Below are 17403 nucleotides of genomic sequence, written 5' to 3' on the forward strand. Positions count from 1 at the left end.
ACAATGGTGCCAAGATCATTCAATGGGAAAAGAATAGTCTTTTCAACAAGTGTTGCTAAGACAACTGGATATCCACAAGTAAAAGAATGAAGTTGGATCCCTACCTCACACTATATGAAAAATTAACTCAAAATGGATCAAAAACCAAAATGTAAAAGATAAAACTACAAAATTCTTAGAAGAAAACATAAGTGTACATCTTTATGACCTTGAATTAGGCAATGGTTTTTTAGCTATGACACCAAAAGCACAAGTAACCAAAGGAAAAATAAATTGGGAGTTCACTAAAATTAGAAACTTTTGTGTGTCAAAAGACACCATCAAGAAAGTAAAAAGACAACCTATAGAATGAGAGAAAAGATTTGCAAGTCATATCTGATAAGGATCTAAACTATACAAAAAGTTCTCATAATAACAATAAAAACAAAATCCAACTTAAAAGTGGCAAATGATTTAAATAGATATTTCTCTAAAGAGGTCAATAAATGATCAATAAGAACATGAAAAGATACTCAACATTATTAATCATTAGACCTATGCAAATCAAAACCACAATAAGATACCACTGCACATCCACTTTGATGGCTAGAATAAGAAAGAAAGACATAACAAGCATTGGGAGGGATATGGAGAAACTGGAACACTCATACATTGCTGGTGCAGCCATTCTGGAATACAATCTGGCAGATCCTCAAAAAGTTAAACATAGAGTAACCACATGACTCAGCAATTCCACACCAAGATATACATCCAAGAGCATTAAAAACATATGTTTACACAAAAACCTGGATACAAATGTTGACAGCAGCATTACTTAAAACTGCTAAAAGTGGAAACAACTGAAATGTCTGTCAAGTGATTAAGGAATAAACAAAATGTGGTATATCCATCGATATGATGAAATATTATTCAGCCAAGAAAGGAATGAAGTATTGACTCCATGCTACAAGATGACTAAACCTTGAAAACATTATGTTAAGTGATAAAAGACACAAAAGGTCACATATTGTATAACGACATTAAATGAAATGTCCAGAATGGGCAAATCCATAGAGACCGAAAGCAGATTAGCAGTTGTTGCTGGGGGCAGAGAGTGTGAAGTTTAGGGACAGGGATAGAGAGTGACAGCTAGTAGGTATTGGGTTTATTCTGGGGGTGATGAAAATGTTCTGGAATCAGATAGCAGTGATGATGATAGTTATACAAACTTTGTGAATATACTAAAAGCCACTGAATTGTATCAAATTCAAGCAATATACACCTAATGCTTACACAGTGTTATATGTCAATTATATCTCAATTTTTAAAAACTCACTGAATGGTACATGTTAAAATTTTATCGTATATAAATTATATCTCAATTAAAAAAAACAAAAGTCAATTATGGGAGCCCACGAACAGAAAAATATTCAGAAAGTTTATCTAAGTAACACATTCATGAAAGATCCAGTCTTCCTTTGCACTTCCCTACGGGTAGAGTAAAAGATGGTTCGATCTCATCTGAGCTTTTTTATACATTGTCTAAAGAATAAAATGTCAAGTAACTTCCATAATTTGGTCCCAGACTACATGGCAGAGCACACATACTGAGGAGAGAAATGTCTTCACTTTGGAAGGCTTCTAAGGGGAAGCTCTGAGAACGCACAGCTGGCTGTGCTGAGTGTACCTTACCCTGGTCCTTTCTCTGGAAGGTCCACCTCAGCTGACAGCGGACTATAGACAGGAATGCTGACATCGTAGCCTTGCCTGTAAGTCCATGTAGAAAAGCCACCACCAGCCAACAGAGCCCTGAAAGCAAAAAATTTTGTCAAACAATAAGAAGGTCTTCATGCTAATAAGCTCTGTAGAAAGGGACAGAAGTACAGTAAGTCTTCACTTAACATTGTGGATAGGTTCTGCGCCTTTAAGCAAAACAACATAGAACGAAATCAATTTTACCACAGGCTAACTGATATAAACAAGAGTTAAATTCCTACTGCATCTCATGAATGCTTTAAGGAAACGAAGTTGAATGAAATGGCATTATTCAAGGAGCTGCTATAATTGAGTCAACAACAGCTAATGTTAACTTAGTCATTTTTCCATAAAGACATGGTGCTAAGTGTTTTACATTACATCTCCTGGACATCAGCTGCATTCCATCGCTGAGTTACCAGCTTTCCTGCAAGGTCCTAGTAGTCTTTCCTTACTTTCCATTTTTAAAAATAGATGACAGGCCAGAAGACACCCTCTGCTATCTTATTCAGCTCCCATTCACCTCTCCCAAAAGCCATATCCTGGTGTTAAACACATTTACAATAACAGGAATAACAACAGTTCTGAAAGGAAGACTGGCTGGGAGAGTCACTTACCTACTCATTGGCCAGAATCTCAGGAGACAATGGCACCGAAAGCAGCGGTGACAGCAAAGCATCACATCTCACTGCATATGCCCCAGCTTCTCTCCAATCCTGCCCCAAACAGTTCTTTCCACTGTTATCCCAGAGCTACATGTGAATCATGTAGCCTCTCTCAGCAATCAACTTCCATTCTAGTTAATCTTGTTAACCCAATTCCCTGTACAGGAAGCAGAATCCAGACCTGGACCTTCAGTGCTTCTCTTGCAGTCCACATGCACTAGTTTTTATTCTCAATCAGAAAGCTGGGAACACACTGTTTTAATTGGATCCAGCAAGTAGTAAAATGACACTTCATCAGAGAAAGGAAGCAGGTGTATATCACACCAACTTTTACTGTTATTCTGTCTTTGGAGTTCCAAAGCCATCAAAATCACTTACTGGAGCAGAGCATTGCCAGTTCCTTGCACTGCACAGTCTAGGCCTAACTGTCTGAACTGAGAAACCACATTTTTTGCAATATTGATTGCTACCAATCCCCTCCCTGTGTGATGACAGTGTGCATTTCCTTCTAACATGACCAGTTAAAGTTCAAAGATTTTCAAACCAACCCTGGAAATCCCAATCTGTTTGTTTAAGCTTTCTGAAACCAAGAATTGGTTAGTGAGGTAATGTGCAGGCTAAAAATCTCTCCAGCTGCCAGTCTACTCTGTAAAACTTAATGACTATCCTTAGTATCAACATACGGTCTTATTCGTCCTGATTAGCATTCAGCAGTGAATACATCCAACATGAATTTGGCAGGTTCCATGACCATGATGGCAAGCAGATTGTATGGGCCCCCATGACCTTTGTGCAGAGAAGCAAACACAGAGCCAATATACAGGCAGTGGGCAGTTTAGGTAAGCCAGGGTAATGAGTGATTAGATAATTACACCCACAGCTCCAGAAGAGAGGGGTGTGTGTATGTGGTGAGAAAAGAAGAACCAACTTCTACTGTTATTCTGTCCCTGGGGCCCCAAACTTCACCCTGTTCCAGTTTATGCACTGATAGTAAAAAAGCATGCAATCCAAAGCATGTCTTAACGTCACAAATCATACACGTGCAATCTCCATTTGTGATCTTGAAAACAGCCACAACTGCCATTAGGCACCCAGACCTCACACCAACCCTGTCACTGACAAGACTTCAATTTTAAGTCACTGCATCTTCTTCTGCCAAGGTTTCCATAACATTGCAATGGAGAAAATAATTGTAAGCACCCCTTGCTTTAAAGAACACATGTTTTACATTGACTGAAAAGTGAGCTTCTGAGAAGCACATTCTGTTTTCCCATTATGCATCCCAAAATCAGAGATCAGTTCCAAAGCTGCAAGAAAGTGGGCAGAAAACTCACAGCTAAAAAATTATTAATATGATCAGACTCATGCCAGTCTAAGTGTTAGATCACTCCTATGTCCTCTGGCATTTTTAGCACTTTCCAGGACTTCCTGACTCTAGGTCATCTCCTCTGTCACTGAACCCTCCCCATGGTCCCTAGTCCAGATCTTTCCTCAGATGTTCTCATAGTTCTCCTCCTCCTATCTGAGCATTCACAGTGCCTAAACAGTTGGTCTGCAAGTCTTTCCTTGGCTTTCTTTTAACCCACCCATGCAACCAGGCCTGCAAATTCCTCAAATATAAAGCTTCAGGTTTAAAAAAAAAAAAGGCTAACCAATTCTATTGGTCATACAGGGTAGGGCAAAAGTAGGTTTACAGTTGTGAGTATGCAAATCAGTTTATTTATTCTTGTATTATTACTTACTAACAATTATATTATTTTTCATGTGAACAACTGTAAACCTGCTTTTGTCACACCCTGTATTTATTTACTGAATCAAACAAACATTAAAAAAAAATACCCATAAGACAGGTAAATTTGAGCAATGGCTAAATATTTGGTAAATATTTAGTAACATTAAAAAATTACTATTGCCCGGCCAGCATGGCTCAGTGGTTGAGTGTCTACCTATGAACAAGGAGGTCATGGTTCGGTTCCTGGTCAGGGCACATGCCCGTGTTTTGGGCTCAATCCCCAGTGGGGAGTGGGTAGGAGGCAGTGATTCTCTCTCACCATTGATGTTTCTATCTCTTTCTCCCTCTCTCTTCTCTGAAATCAATAAAAATATTTTTTAAAATTTACTATTCATTTTTAGGTATAATAGTACTATAGTTAGGTTTCTCAAAAAGCTCTTATCATGCAGATTCAAATAAAAATATTTACAGACTAGAGGCCTGGTGCACGAAAATTTGTGCACTCAGGGGAGGGGGCTCCCTCAGCCAGGCCTGCACCCTCTCGCAATCCGGGAGCCCTTGGGGGATGTCTAACCAGGAGTGGGCCAAAGCCATCAGTCGGACATCCTTAGCACTGCTACAGGGGCAGGAGAGGCTCCCGCCACCACCGCTGCACTCACCAGCCGTGAATGGGCTTCTGGCTGAACAACGCTCCCCCTGTGGGAGCACACTGACCACCAGGGGGCAGCTCCTGCATTGAGCTCTGCCCCCTGGTGGTCAGTGTGCATCATAGTGACCAGTCGTTCAGCCGTTTGGTCAATTTGCATATTAGCCTTTATTCTATAGGATGTAATGACATAACATCTGGGGTTTGCCTCTAGATAATCTGGGTCAGAGTACAGATGAATGGAGACCGGCCTCAAGTTGATGATTACTGAAGCTGGGCAGGGGTACTTGGTATTCACTGTACCAGCATTTCTTCTTCTATATAGATTTGAAAATCTCCACAACAAGTTTAAATTAACAAATATACACCCAAGGTAGAAATTTGTGAGAGATATGTCCAAAGAAAGAATAAAAATCCAAGGAAGTAATATTATACAGCAGATCTGAGAAAACAAAGATCAGTAAAGTAAGGCATTGAAGAAGTATAATATGCTCCCAATTAAATTAATACATATGTGTAGCCCAGCCGCTCAGTGGTTAGAGTGTCGGCCCGAGGACTGACGGGTCTCAGGTTCGATTCCCAGTGAAGGGCACATATCTCAACTGCAGGCTCGATCCCCAGTCCCAGTCAGGGTGTGTGTGGGAAACAACCAGTCGATGTGTCTCTCTCACATCGATGTTTCTCTCTCTCTCTCTCCCCACTTCCTACCACCCCTCCACTCTCTCTAAAAAAAATAAATCAATGAATAAAATATCCTTGGGTGAGGATTTTAAGAAAAAAAGTTATATAGTTTGTGTATAAACCCACAGAAAAATAGTATTTGAGAACAGTGATTACCTTTCAGTAAGGGGGTAAAAATAAAGAAGGGTTTGAAAGCATAGTTTTAAATTTTATTCTTTATACACTTGCATATGGTTCCAACCTTGCACAAAGAAAGTATATGTGTACCATGTGTATGATTTTTGAACATTGAAAGAAAAATAAAAACATATTTAAGCAGCATAAAAGATACTCGCTGAGCAGACATTTCCTTCAGACCCAGTCCTTGCATGTCCCCCAAGTAAAATAATTATTAAGTAATCACATCAAAAAAAGGAAAGTAATCACATCGATGACTTTAGATCTTAAACGCAATCTAATCCAGCCCGTCTAGTTTCTAATTTCTGAATAATCTGATATGCAGCTCCTGCTGAAACCATTCTATATCTCTGGTTCTTGCCTCCTCTGAATCCAGAAATAAGGACAAAGGATAAGAAAAATTAACAAACAAATCTTCTATTCCTTACCCCAACCAGGGGACCACCTAAGTTTCAAATGAATTTCCCACATTTAAAGATAGAGGACTATATGGTGATTCATTACTTGCCACAGGATTGCTTCTAATCACTTACAAAAATACATGCACAGGGAAAACAATTTAACCTTCCTGATCCTTAACACCTAAGAAATAGTAGGAACTTAAACTTTTTCCTCACTACTTGACACTTTCCTGCAGAGAAATAAAACCTTATTTAACATGTGTACTTGATAAAAATAAAATCCTTCTCCCAAGCAGTTACATATACCAAAATGTCAGCAAAAAGCGAAATGTCTCAAACAGAAATAAGCCCTTCTCAAAATAAACCCAAGAACAGCAGGTGAAGACATTGCATTCCTAACAGCTCTTTTCCTTCCCTTCTCTATTCACTAAAGTATATCCCTTTCCCAGAACAACCAAATCCATAAAACAGTAGTCCACTCAGGAACACTAGGGCTGAGAGCCAAATCAGGGATTACTTTGCGTTTAGCTGGTTTCTATAGAATTTGTGTAGCGTGACTGCCCTCTATTGTCCAAAATGGTTTCCACAGCAAACTTGAGGAGTGGTCCTTGTGTATTTCTCCTAGTGATAACTGTATTTCCAGATAGAAACACAACACTGACTCTAGATAATACTTAAAGCAAAGAGGGCTTAGATTTAATCATCTGGGGGAAAGTAGTACTAAGTGTAGATTTTCATAAATGTAAACACTGGCCTCTAACGAATTGAGAACACAGCTGGCCTTGAGCTGTTAACTCATCTTTTTCAGTAACAATGATTTTAAGAGTTAAACATCAACTATAATAAAACTGGCTATAAATGGGTTCATGCATAAATTTATAACAATCCTATACCTCGAGTATTGCCCAGGACTCGTATCTTGGACCCAAGCTTTCTGTTCTCCTTAAAGCCTTGAACCCAGTACCAGGAGAGGAACCTTAAGCGGCACTTCAGTCCTGAGCTTCACACGATGCCTCCAGCCATAGTAGGTCAGTCCATGTATAAAACATAGTAAGTGAACTCAAAATCATAATCACATAATCATGGCCACCCCATACCACATCTGCTGTCCGGAAGGTTAATGAGGGAGGGAGGGAAAGAGGGAGGGAGGGAAGAGGGGGGAACAGGAGGAAGAGAGAAAGAAAAAGGAAGAAAGGCAAGAACCCCATTAGCTGAAACAACAGAGACAAAATGATAACAAGAGTGGTCTCCTTTCCAAGCATTATAGATTTTGGGCATCACTTACACCAAGCATGTCAAACTCAAAGGCTAACACGGACCAATAAATAGGGCATGCAGCCTGCAGGCCACGAGTTTGACATGCTTGACTTACACACATCCACGCCTCTTCCCTCAGTAAGCTGTGGCAAATGCTCACAAATTCAGAGTTGACACAAGCCAATCATGAACCTGGCCTTAGGGAGGTGAGGGTCATGCACTCAGAAGAGCATAACCCAGATTAAGGAAAAAAAGATAGTATTTTAAGATGTTATGCTAGAACATAAGCTGTCATCGGTTCTCCACAAGGGATTTAACCAGGTCTTAACAATTCTATGTCTTGAGGTGGGAAATACCTAGGGCAACTTTTTAACACTCAATTCTGATTACAAAAGGCTTACAAATATGATTCCACATGAACAAAAGGGTCTTGTACTTACTTACTCCTCAGAAACCTGTCATAGTTACAACCCCAAATGCACCCACCTGTCTCTGGGGACATCCAGAGCTGTGTTATAGTCTGGGGGACCTCCAGGCAACATGTTGAACAGCAGATGGTTTGTACCTCGATCCCACCTATGAAGAAATTAAACATGTAAGAGAATTAGCACGTCGATGATGAAGAAATAAAAACAAGAGTCAGTTATAAGATGACAAGTGGCAAGTATCCCCAACCTGAAGCAAGCCACTTCGCAGGCAGCAAAGTGAGCGTCTAGCAATCCCAGCAGCACGTCAGGCATTAGCTGGAGCCTCGAAAGGAAGAAATGGGTGGATGTGTACTCCAAGCTTGTCCACCACAGAACTGCTTATGATAATGAAAACTCTCTAAATGTGTACCATTTGGTTAAAGAAACAAAAATAAGTATAAAAGGCTAGTTAAAAACATTATGGAACATGTGCAAAATGGAATTCTATACAGCCCTTAAAAGTATACAGTAATAGAATATAACATTATTTGAAAATACACTCATGATTATTTAAGGGGAAAGAGCAGCAAGAGAGTATGTATTGTGTGATCCCATTCTTGACAAAAAAGATGTATATATGTGTGTGTTATTTTTTCTTTATCCTCACCCGAGGTTATGTTTTACTGATTTTAGAGAGAGAAGAGGGAGAGAAACATTGATGTGAGAGAAACATCAGTTGGTTGCCTCCCATACATGCCCTGACGGGAGATCGAACCCACAACCTTTTGGTGTACAGAACGATGCTCCCACCAACTGAGCCACCCAGCCAGAGCTATGTATATATTTTTATACAAAAATATATATTCATGCATATGCGTAACTTTTAGACAAAAACTACTGTAAAGTAACATCAAAACATGAATAATGATTATTTCTTAGAAACGGGACTATGGAATGAGTCTTATACTCTTCTTTTTGTTTATCTGTATTTTCAGAACTTTTACAGTAGTCATGTACTTGTGAGTAATAAAGGGGAGGGGAAAGTTTTTAAATTTAAAAGAAACGGTACAGGAAGAGGAGCCATCCTTAGTTTTTAAACTCTAAGAAGTTGTGAGCCATAGCAGCAGCCCCAAAGGCAGACTGCTACTTTTCACTGGGAGAAGCCAGCTGCTCACAGAACTGGCCTCATGCTTCATGCCAGTCGCCCACTACATCCCCTCCCATAGGAAAAAGAGACAGCAGCTGGGAGCCAGCTCAAGCGGCTCTCCTTCCCTTTAGCTCCCTGAAGGACTTGGCTCCAGCTGCACAAGTGCTAGATACCTAGAGAGCTGGGCCAGTGCTTGCGCTGTCTCCTTAATGCGGAGCGTGTTCTGGTTCAGCACATCGATGGACGGAACAAACAGGCAGGCCCGGGTGATGTCGTCGGTATAGTAGTCACTGTCTGAGATAGCCGTGAGCAGCTCATTATACTCCCGGGAGATGGTGTTGCTGACTGGGACACCAGAGTCATCCACGTACTTTTTCAGAGAGTAGATAAACACCTTGATTTTGTTTTTTGGGTTGAAGCCACAGCGGTAGACATCAAAACACGTGTGCATTCTGCAACTGAGGTCACCCCGCTCAGGGATGGGACTGTCGGCCGGCAGCCTGACCACGGGCACATCTCGGACACTGCGCTTCTCTACGCTCCAGTCGTTGGAGGATTCGATGGAATGAGGCCAGAACTGAAACACGCCAGTGGCAATGAGGCCCAGGAGGACAACGGAGAAGAGGGTGATGTAGTAGATTCGGTGCTTGATCTTCATCCTTGGGATGAGGGCAGGACCCCGGATATTGTACTTGACCGACGCACACATAATGACACAGACAGCCTCTTCCTCACGCTCCTGGTTACCAGGTGGAAAAGGGAGAAAAATGAAGTATTTAGGCAAATGACAATAAAAAGGACTGTTTAACTTTCCATATAACTATTTCTTTCCCTAAGCGGTTTGACGAAATAATGAAAAGGAATTTTGACCCTTCTTTGTCTAGATGAATATATGCTATGTAATATCTTTAAAATTGAATGCTACATATACTACTTAACATAAATATTGATATACAATGTTAAAATGCAACTATAGCCTATAACTATCTATTCACCAAAAGCAGAAGCTGGCCTAGGAAGTGGGGCGCTGACTAGAAAGAGAAATCCAAAGTGGACCAGCTCAAGACTGTCGTTTTGTTTTGTTTTTAAACACTGCCCACCATAAACTGATGCTTCATCTGGACACACTGATCTTGGTAATTCTAAAATCAGTTTTCATTCATTGATTCTTCCTAACCTCTACTGAGCAGCTAGCATGCACTGTGAGGAAACAAAGAAGAAAGCAGAGACCCCACCTTAGAGGAACTTAGGTTCTAGTAAGGGAGATAAGACCAACCAAACTGTCACAAAACGCCAAATCAGAAATACCACTAGAAAAGTATCAAGAAAGTGGCAAGGTTATTCGAGAAGAAAAGATTAATCTTTGATCTTTAATAAAATACAAGTTGATGGCAGCTGACACATTTAGATGGAAGCAAGGAATGGAGAAAGGAATGGGGACAGGGAGTGATGCCAACACTTTCCATCAGTGCATGTGCACGCCACTTTTCCAACCAAAAGGTTCAACCCATTTCCCCTCCCATTGGACCTGGCTAGTCCCGTGACCTGCTTTGACTGACAGAACGTGTCAGCAGTGAGTCCCCGCCTTAAGAGGCCCTCCAGTTGCTGCTTTGTCCTCTTGGAGCCCAGCTGCCAGCTGAGAGGAAGCAGAGCTCCCAGGGAGGGCCACCTGAGGAAGACCCCGATAGAGACTATGTGAAGCAGACACGGACCATCTCACCAAGCGCTACACAGACTGCAGGATCCTGAGCAAACAATGACTGAGGTTGTTTTTAAGCCACTAAGTCCTGGGTTGGTTTATTACTCAGCCATCGGTAAATGAAACAGCCAATAAGCACACTGACTGATACAAAGAAAATTCTTAGTACTCCACTGAAAACGCAGAGTTCCCATGTAGACCGCAACTTAAGATACTTATCACACAAACCTATATGTACAAGTAAACCTATAAAATATTTACAACCCAGCAGAGAATATCCATCCAAATATCTCCATCCCGGGTCTCACGCCTGACTTTAGCAGAAGCAGCCTGTGTAAGCTGTGCATTCAGCTTCCTTTGCAGTTCTGCCACAATTATGATTAAATTTTGGGTCTGATTTCAATACAGTCTGCCTGCCAGCTGCAAAAGATGCTGCCTACAGCCTTCTGTCTCTCACAGGGTGTCCTAAGTTGATATCTGGCTGACCTGAAATTGATCTTACCTCAAGGCCTCTAAGGGAAATAAAAAAGAGTCAGTCAATTCTCCTTATCATTATCGTTTCCCACATACTGGTACAGTGCCAGAGCTACTGTACTAGCCAGTGCTTTCTTTTTTTTTTTTTTTTTTTTAAATTAAATCTTTATTGTTCAGATTATTACATTTGTTCCTTTTTTTTTCCCCCCATAACTCCCCTCCTCCCAGTTCCCGCCCCACCCTCCGCCCTCACTCCCCACCCACTGTCCTCATCCATAGGTGCACGATTTTTGTCCAGTCTCTTCCCACATCTCCCACACCCCTTTCCCCCCCAAGAATAGTCAGTCCATTCCCTTTCTATGTCCCTGATTCTATTATAATCAACAGTTCATTCTGTTCATCAGATTATTTATTCACTTGATTCTTAGATTCACTTGTTGATAGATGCATATTTGTTGTTCAGAATTTGTATCTTTACCTTTTTCTTCCTCTTCCTCTTCTTAAAGGATACCTTTCAGCATTTCATATAATCCTGGTTTGGTGGTGATGAACTCCTTTAGCTTTTCCTTATCTGTGAAGCTCTTTATCTGACCTTCAATTCTGAATGATAGCTTTGCTGGATAAAGTAATCTTGGTTGTAGGTTCTTGGTATTCATCACTTTGAATATTTCTTGCCACTCCCTTCTGGCCTGCAAAGTTTCTGTTGAGAAATCAGCTGACAGTCGTATGGGTATTCCCTTGTAGGTAACTGAGTTTCTTTCTCTTGCTGTTTTTAAGATTCTCTCTTTATCTTTTGCTCTTGGCATTTTAATTATGATGTGTCTTGGTGTGGTCCTCTTTGGATTCCTTTTGTTTGGGGTTCTCCGCGCTTCTTGGACCTGTAAGTCCATTTCTTTCACCAGGTGGGGGAAGTTTTCTGTCATTATTTCTTCAAATAGGTTTTCAATATCTTGCTCTCTCTCATCTTCTGGCACCCCTATAATTCTGATGTTGGTACGCTTGAAGCTGTCCCAGAGGCTCCTTACACTATCCTCGCATTTTTGGATTCTTTTTTCATTTTGCTTTTCCGGTTGGATGTTTTTTGCTTCCTCGCATTTCAAATCATTGACTTGATTCTTGCGCTCCTCTGGTCTGCTGTCGGGCGTCTGTATAATATTCGTTATTTCAGTCTGTGTGTGCTTAATTTCTAGTTGGTTCCCCAATATAAGATCAAGGGTCTTATTAGTTTTCGTGTAGAGCTCATTAAGTTTATCGGCAGCTTCTAAACAGTTCTTGAGAGACCTTAAAAGTGTGGTTCTGAACTCTATTTCTTCCATTGACAATTTTGTCCTGTTTCTTTGTCTCCGCATTTTGTTATGCTTCCTTGGTGCACCCCCTAGTGGTCTTTGTTCGCCGTCTTATAGATAAATCTTGATTGTTGTAGCTAATTCCAGGGAGGGTTTGACCTCCAGGCCAAGTGGCTCTGAGAATCAGCTGTGTCAGCAGTGAGAGAACTTCTGTCCTCTAGGGAGGTGCTAATCTAGCCTTTGCCTGAGGCTATCCGGCAAATGCCTCCGTGCAGGGCTTGGGCGGGGCGGGTCGCACAGGATCAACAGGGTGGGCCGGGGAGAGCAGTTATGGCGGCTCTCAGTCCTGTCCCCAGGGGCTCTGCCTCTCTGAGTCCCAGCACCCCCTGCAAAGCTGGGAGAGAAAGCTGCACTCGCTCTGACTGAAGCCAAACAGTCCCGCTTCTCCCGTTTGAGTCTGGGTCCCTAAAGACTCGCCCGGATCTGGTGCTCAGAGTCTGCGACTCCCTCCCGATTGAAAACAGCAACCGCGCCCTCCGCCGCCAGCCCGCTCCGCGCACTCCGCACCTCAGAATTTGACTTCAGCACCGCGCCTCCTCTGAGTGTCCGTATGCATTTCTCTTTCCTCCTAGTTGTAGGACTTCCACTCAGCCAGCGTTCCTGTGGTTCTGGGTGATGTCCCTTCCGTTTTTTGGTTTCACTTTTGAAGTAGTTGTTCAAAGCAGCAAACTCCGGCGTTAACCTATGCCGCCATCTTGGTTGTTTCTGTCCAGTGCTTTCCCTTCTACCTGAACCTCATCCCCATCCACCACTAGTGAGTCTTACAATTGTGACGGTAGAGAGCACCAGGGCTTGTCAACATCTCATGATCAGCAAAGGGGTCCTTGTTGCCATCTGAGGATGAGTGATTGCAGTTTCACCAACTACTCTCAGAGCCTGCTTTCTAGAGCCACTTCTAGTACCAACTGTCTTAGTTTATGTTCTGCCAAACTAAGAAGTGACTTGTGTGCAAGTAGCTCAGAGAAGTAATAGAAAAAGCCAGAGTGGAGTCAGGAAAGAACAGAAAGTCATTAGGGTGCGTTGTGGAGCTGGTTACCATACTAAGCTGGATAAATGGGGCTCAGTCCCGCTGGGGTCCCTCTGGAAAATGCACCCTCAAACTGTCCCTCTGAAGGGCAGGGAGCTATGACATTCACCCACCGAGGCCCATCCCCTACTGATTGAGGGCTATTCCCGGAAATGTACACTCACATTTCTAAAGGTCTGCCTACACAGGCCAAGCAAGCTCCCACAGGTCTGTGCCAACAAGCTGAGAGATGTGGCAAGGACTTGAGGTAGAATAAAAACTCAGTAAGAGAGATAAGGTTAAAAGTCTCAAATGAAAAAGAAAAGGATGCGACATGAATAAAACAGCCCACAAGCGGTTAGCGATAGAGAACCTTCTCTGGGAGTATCCACATACCTGTGACATACTTCACTGCAGCACTTGCTACATTACATTAATTAGTTAAGTAATGGCAAGTCTGTCCCCTCTACTGGCTGTGGTTTCCTTGTAGGCAGGGTGTTTCATTTCTGCCCAGTATTCTCAGCATCTAATACCATGTCCAGAACACATTTCATACAACCACAGAGTCTGCTGAAGGAACGAGTGTCTCTACCCTTCCCAGGTCCATCAGTGCACACACTATTTAGGGCCCACGTTTTGAGTTATTATATGGTGATGAATGATTCTTTTCTTTCTTATTAGAGTTTCCAAAGGGGAAAAAATGGCTAGGTACCTAACTTTCCGTGTCCACCCTGTCCTCTTCAGGGAAGCTCATTGTTAGGAGAGAGGACAGACCAAAAGGAATCTCGTACTAATGCATGTTTGTCCCATATAATGCCATAACTTGAATCAAAACAGGAATTTCACAACAAAGCCCTACAAACTTTACCCTCCTTGAAACACATCAAACCTGTCCCTGCAAAAACACTGGAACTGTCTGGCTGGCTGTCAAGCACTGAGTCACTGGAAAAATCTGTTAGCCCCATTCTACCATCCGGATGAGATGCACTTTCTGTTCCTGGAATTATTTCTTCCTAAAATTTGCCTGACTAACCTTTCCTTGGTGCTGTAGGCTACAACCAATCCACTTAGTCCAATGCTCTGGGTCACAATCTCTTCCCTTCACCTTTTTAGAAAAGCACTCAGAGCTGAACTCCCAGGGCCACCGGGACAGAACTGAACCAACTGTGCCTGGAAACAAAGAAACCCAACAGCAGCGAAAGCAGAAAAATCCGCACCTCACTGCCATACCCGATCGAGTTCTTCATAATAAAGTTACGTTGTGATTAGCCAGCCCTAAAAATGGTTTCCAATTTTAAAAAAACCCACAAACAAACCTGTGTGCCTTTGTTAGTGGGATTATACAATGATCAAGTCAATGCATACAATTAAGTAACTAATAACTAAACTTTACGGAGAATGTTCTACATGCCAAGATCTGTTTTAAGCACTTTGAGTTAACATAGGTAATCTTCCTAACAGCGCCATGTGACAGGCTATTACGATCCTCAGCTTACAGACAGGGCAAGGCTAAGTGACCCCCAAGGGCACCCCACTAGAAAACGCCGGGGCCAGATTTGGGGGGTGCAGACTGGCGCTGGAGCCTGGGTCTTCACGTGGGAAGCTGCCTCCCCTGCCCCCCTCGCAGAGCCTGGGCTGGATAACCCCTTTTCACTCCTGCATGAGCACAGCCAGCACAGCCTGACCGCAGAAAGTCTATCCATTCACACCGGCATACGCAACCAGAGGGCTTAAACCAGCGGAAGGGAGAAACGACGGAAACGATATCAGATATTCCATGACCACGAGCAGCCTTCGAGCTCTGAGACTGACAAACCAAGCCCAGTTCAAGTCCTTGGAGCACTCCACTGACCTAGGATTAAAATGGACCCGAGCAATTATTTGAGTCTCAGTACGTAGATCCAGCTCCCACCGCCGGTAGGAGAACTCCTAATGCCCCTCAGCTTCCAGGGGACGCCCAGAGCCCAGGCCCGGGGCCCCGCCCCACCTGGTCCTCCTCCCGACAGGGGTGGGGCACGGGCGCCGAGTCCTGCCCGCGGCATCCTGCACTGTCCTGGATGCCGCGGGCCCGCACAGCCCGGAGCACAAGAGGCCCCCGTGGGAGGAAGCAGGTCCCGGAGCCCGCGGGGAGGAGCGGGAGAGGTCACGGCGGCGGCTGGGAGAGGGAACTGCAGGAGAGCAGTGGGCGGGGAGACAGGTGGGAACCCAGTGCGGGGCCGGCGGGGGAAGAAGGAGAAGGCAGGTCGGAAATCAAAGCGGTAAATGGTCGTGAGCGGCCCCGGGGGGCGGGGGCGCCTCCCGCAGCCCTCGGGCCTCCGCACCGCCCGTGCTTTCCCGGCGGCTCGGCCCGACTCCGCCGCGGCCTGGGGAGGCCCGAGCCCGCCCGCTGCCCCCGCTGGCCCTTCCGCGCGGCGCTTACCTCGGCCACGGCTGCCTCCCGCTCGGCCCCGCGCTCGGTCACCGGCTCATACCGCAGGGCGGGGGCCACGGCAGCCCGGGAGGGATCGCGGCGAGTGGGCGGCCGCCACCGCGGGCGCCAGGGCTGCGCGAACCAGCGAGGAGCGCTGGGCCGAGAACCGGGCTCGGCGGCTGACACCTACCGCACTGCGCATGCGGGAGCGGCCCGGCCCGCGCCCCCTGCTGGACAGGAGGAGTCAGGGCACCGCTTAGGGTTTCTCCAGGCCGGCGCGTCCAGCTCAGGCTCCAAGATGAAAGTCAGTCAGGCAGCCTAACTCATAATTAAAGACACTGCAAACCGAAACAACGAGGCAGCATGCTTCACTTATAAAACTTCTAAAGCCGGAAAAAATGTAATATTTGATTATAATCAATACTGGTGAACGTGCAACATCCCTGGAAGGCAACTGTCAGTATCCATTAAATGTAAAATGCGGAAATTTTATGGATATTCTTAATAATGTTTATCAAAGATATGCATTACAACACGATTTCTAATAATAGAAAAAAACATTGTACTCAACCAAAATAAATTATGGAGCATGATTAGAATAATACAAAAATGCATATATGCGTTGGTATGGAATTATCTTCAAGATATGTTCATATAAAAGCATGGTCCAAAACAGTGGGCAAGTGTGACTCCTTTTATCTTAAAAAGTAAAATAACTTGGGAGATAAAATATATATGTAGATGATTATATTAAGGCATATGTGTAATATTTTTTCTGGAATGAATCCAAGAAGAAATTAACAGTATGGGGGAGAGCAATTGTGGAGGAAGAAATGGGGGAGAGAAACTTTCATTTTCATTTTGCTTTTGTATTATTTATGATCTAGCCTTCTACATGCCAGTAAAATTCTTGTCATAAGGTAATAAGTGGAGCCTAAAAAATTCAATCAAATGTCAGTGGTGTTACTGAGAAGTTAATGAAATGACCCACTCACTGAGCCTATGCAATTTGCTGGTACTGGCTGCAGAATCCAAACTATTTCTGGTCCCAGCTGTACCTAAGCGCCATCTGGTGGAAGTTGACACTTCCACTCCAGACTCACTGGAGCTTCCAGCAGCAACAGTGATTTCAGAAACATTCTTGTGAACCAATGCCTGCTTGTCACAGATCTAGGGAGATTGGGACGAGAGTATTCTGGAGATGGAATACTTCCACTTCTCCACACCCAAGAAAGAAGGTCTCAGCATTCCAAATCCACACCCCCCCTAAAAGAATAGGAAATTTAGCACACATACATACACCCCAATAGAGAACCGGATAAGTGGAGAGCATTTTGTTTTCTTCTGTCTTTCTCTGGATTAAATATATACATATATGTTTTTAATTAATCATTTTTTCATTAAATGAGAACCTTCTGTGTTAAAGACCTGTGTTGGGCACAGCCTTTGAGAACCTATCATGTTTACTTTATAACAGAGGCATGCATAATGCCTGGCACATAGTAAATGTTCAGTGAGTCTTTTTTGGATGAGTAAAGGGAGCCCCAAGTTGGAAGAGCTCCATATCAAGAATACAAATGCACAAGTAAGATTAGCCAAAGCAGAGGGTGAAAGGTGGCAT

At 43.4% G+C, this 17403-nt stretch overlaps 1 protein-coding gene across 2 annotated transcripts in view; it reads right to left on the reverse strand.

Annotated features, from left to right (window-relative positions):
- The window catches only part of EXT2 (exostosin glycosyltransferase 2), a 121469-nt gene extending 105492 nt beyond the window's left edge, over window positions 1–15977 (reverse strand). Inside the window, exons 1-4 of one of the 2 annotated variants that reach the window (XM_059709597.1) lie at window positions 15792–15973; window positions 9021–9586; window positions 7780–7869; window positions 1672–1788 (exon numbers count right to left, since the gene is read on the reverse strand). In XM_059709597.1, the coding sequence (XP_059565580.1) occupies window positions 1672–1788; window positions 7780–7869; window positions 9021–9556 (743 nt within the window). In that variant the 5' untranslated portion in view covers window positions 9557–9586; window positions 15792–15973. Of the gene's footprint in view, window positions 1–1671; window positions 1789–7779; window positions 7870–9020; window positions 9587–15791 lie in introns of both variants that reach the window. The other variant, XM_059709599.1, reaches the window with a different exon arrangement.
- Between the last annotated feature and the right edge of the window lie 1426 nt (window positions 15978–17403).

Source organism: Myotis daubentonii, chromosome 9 (genome assembly GCF_963259705.1).
Source record: "Myotis daubentonii chromosome 9, mMyoDau2.1, whole genome shotgun sequence".
Lineage (NCBI taxonomy): Eukaryota > Metazoa > Chordata > Mammalia > Chiroptera > Vespertilionidae > Myotis > Myotis daubentonii.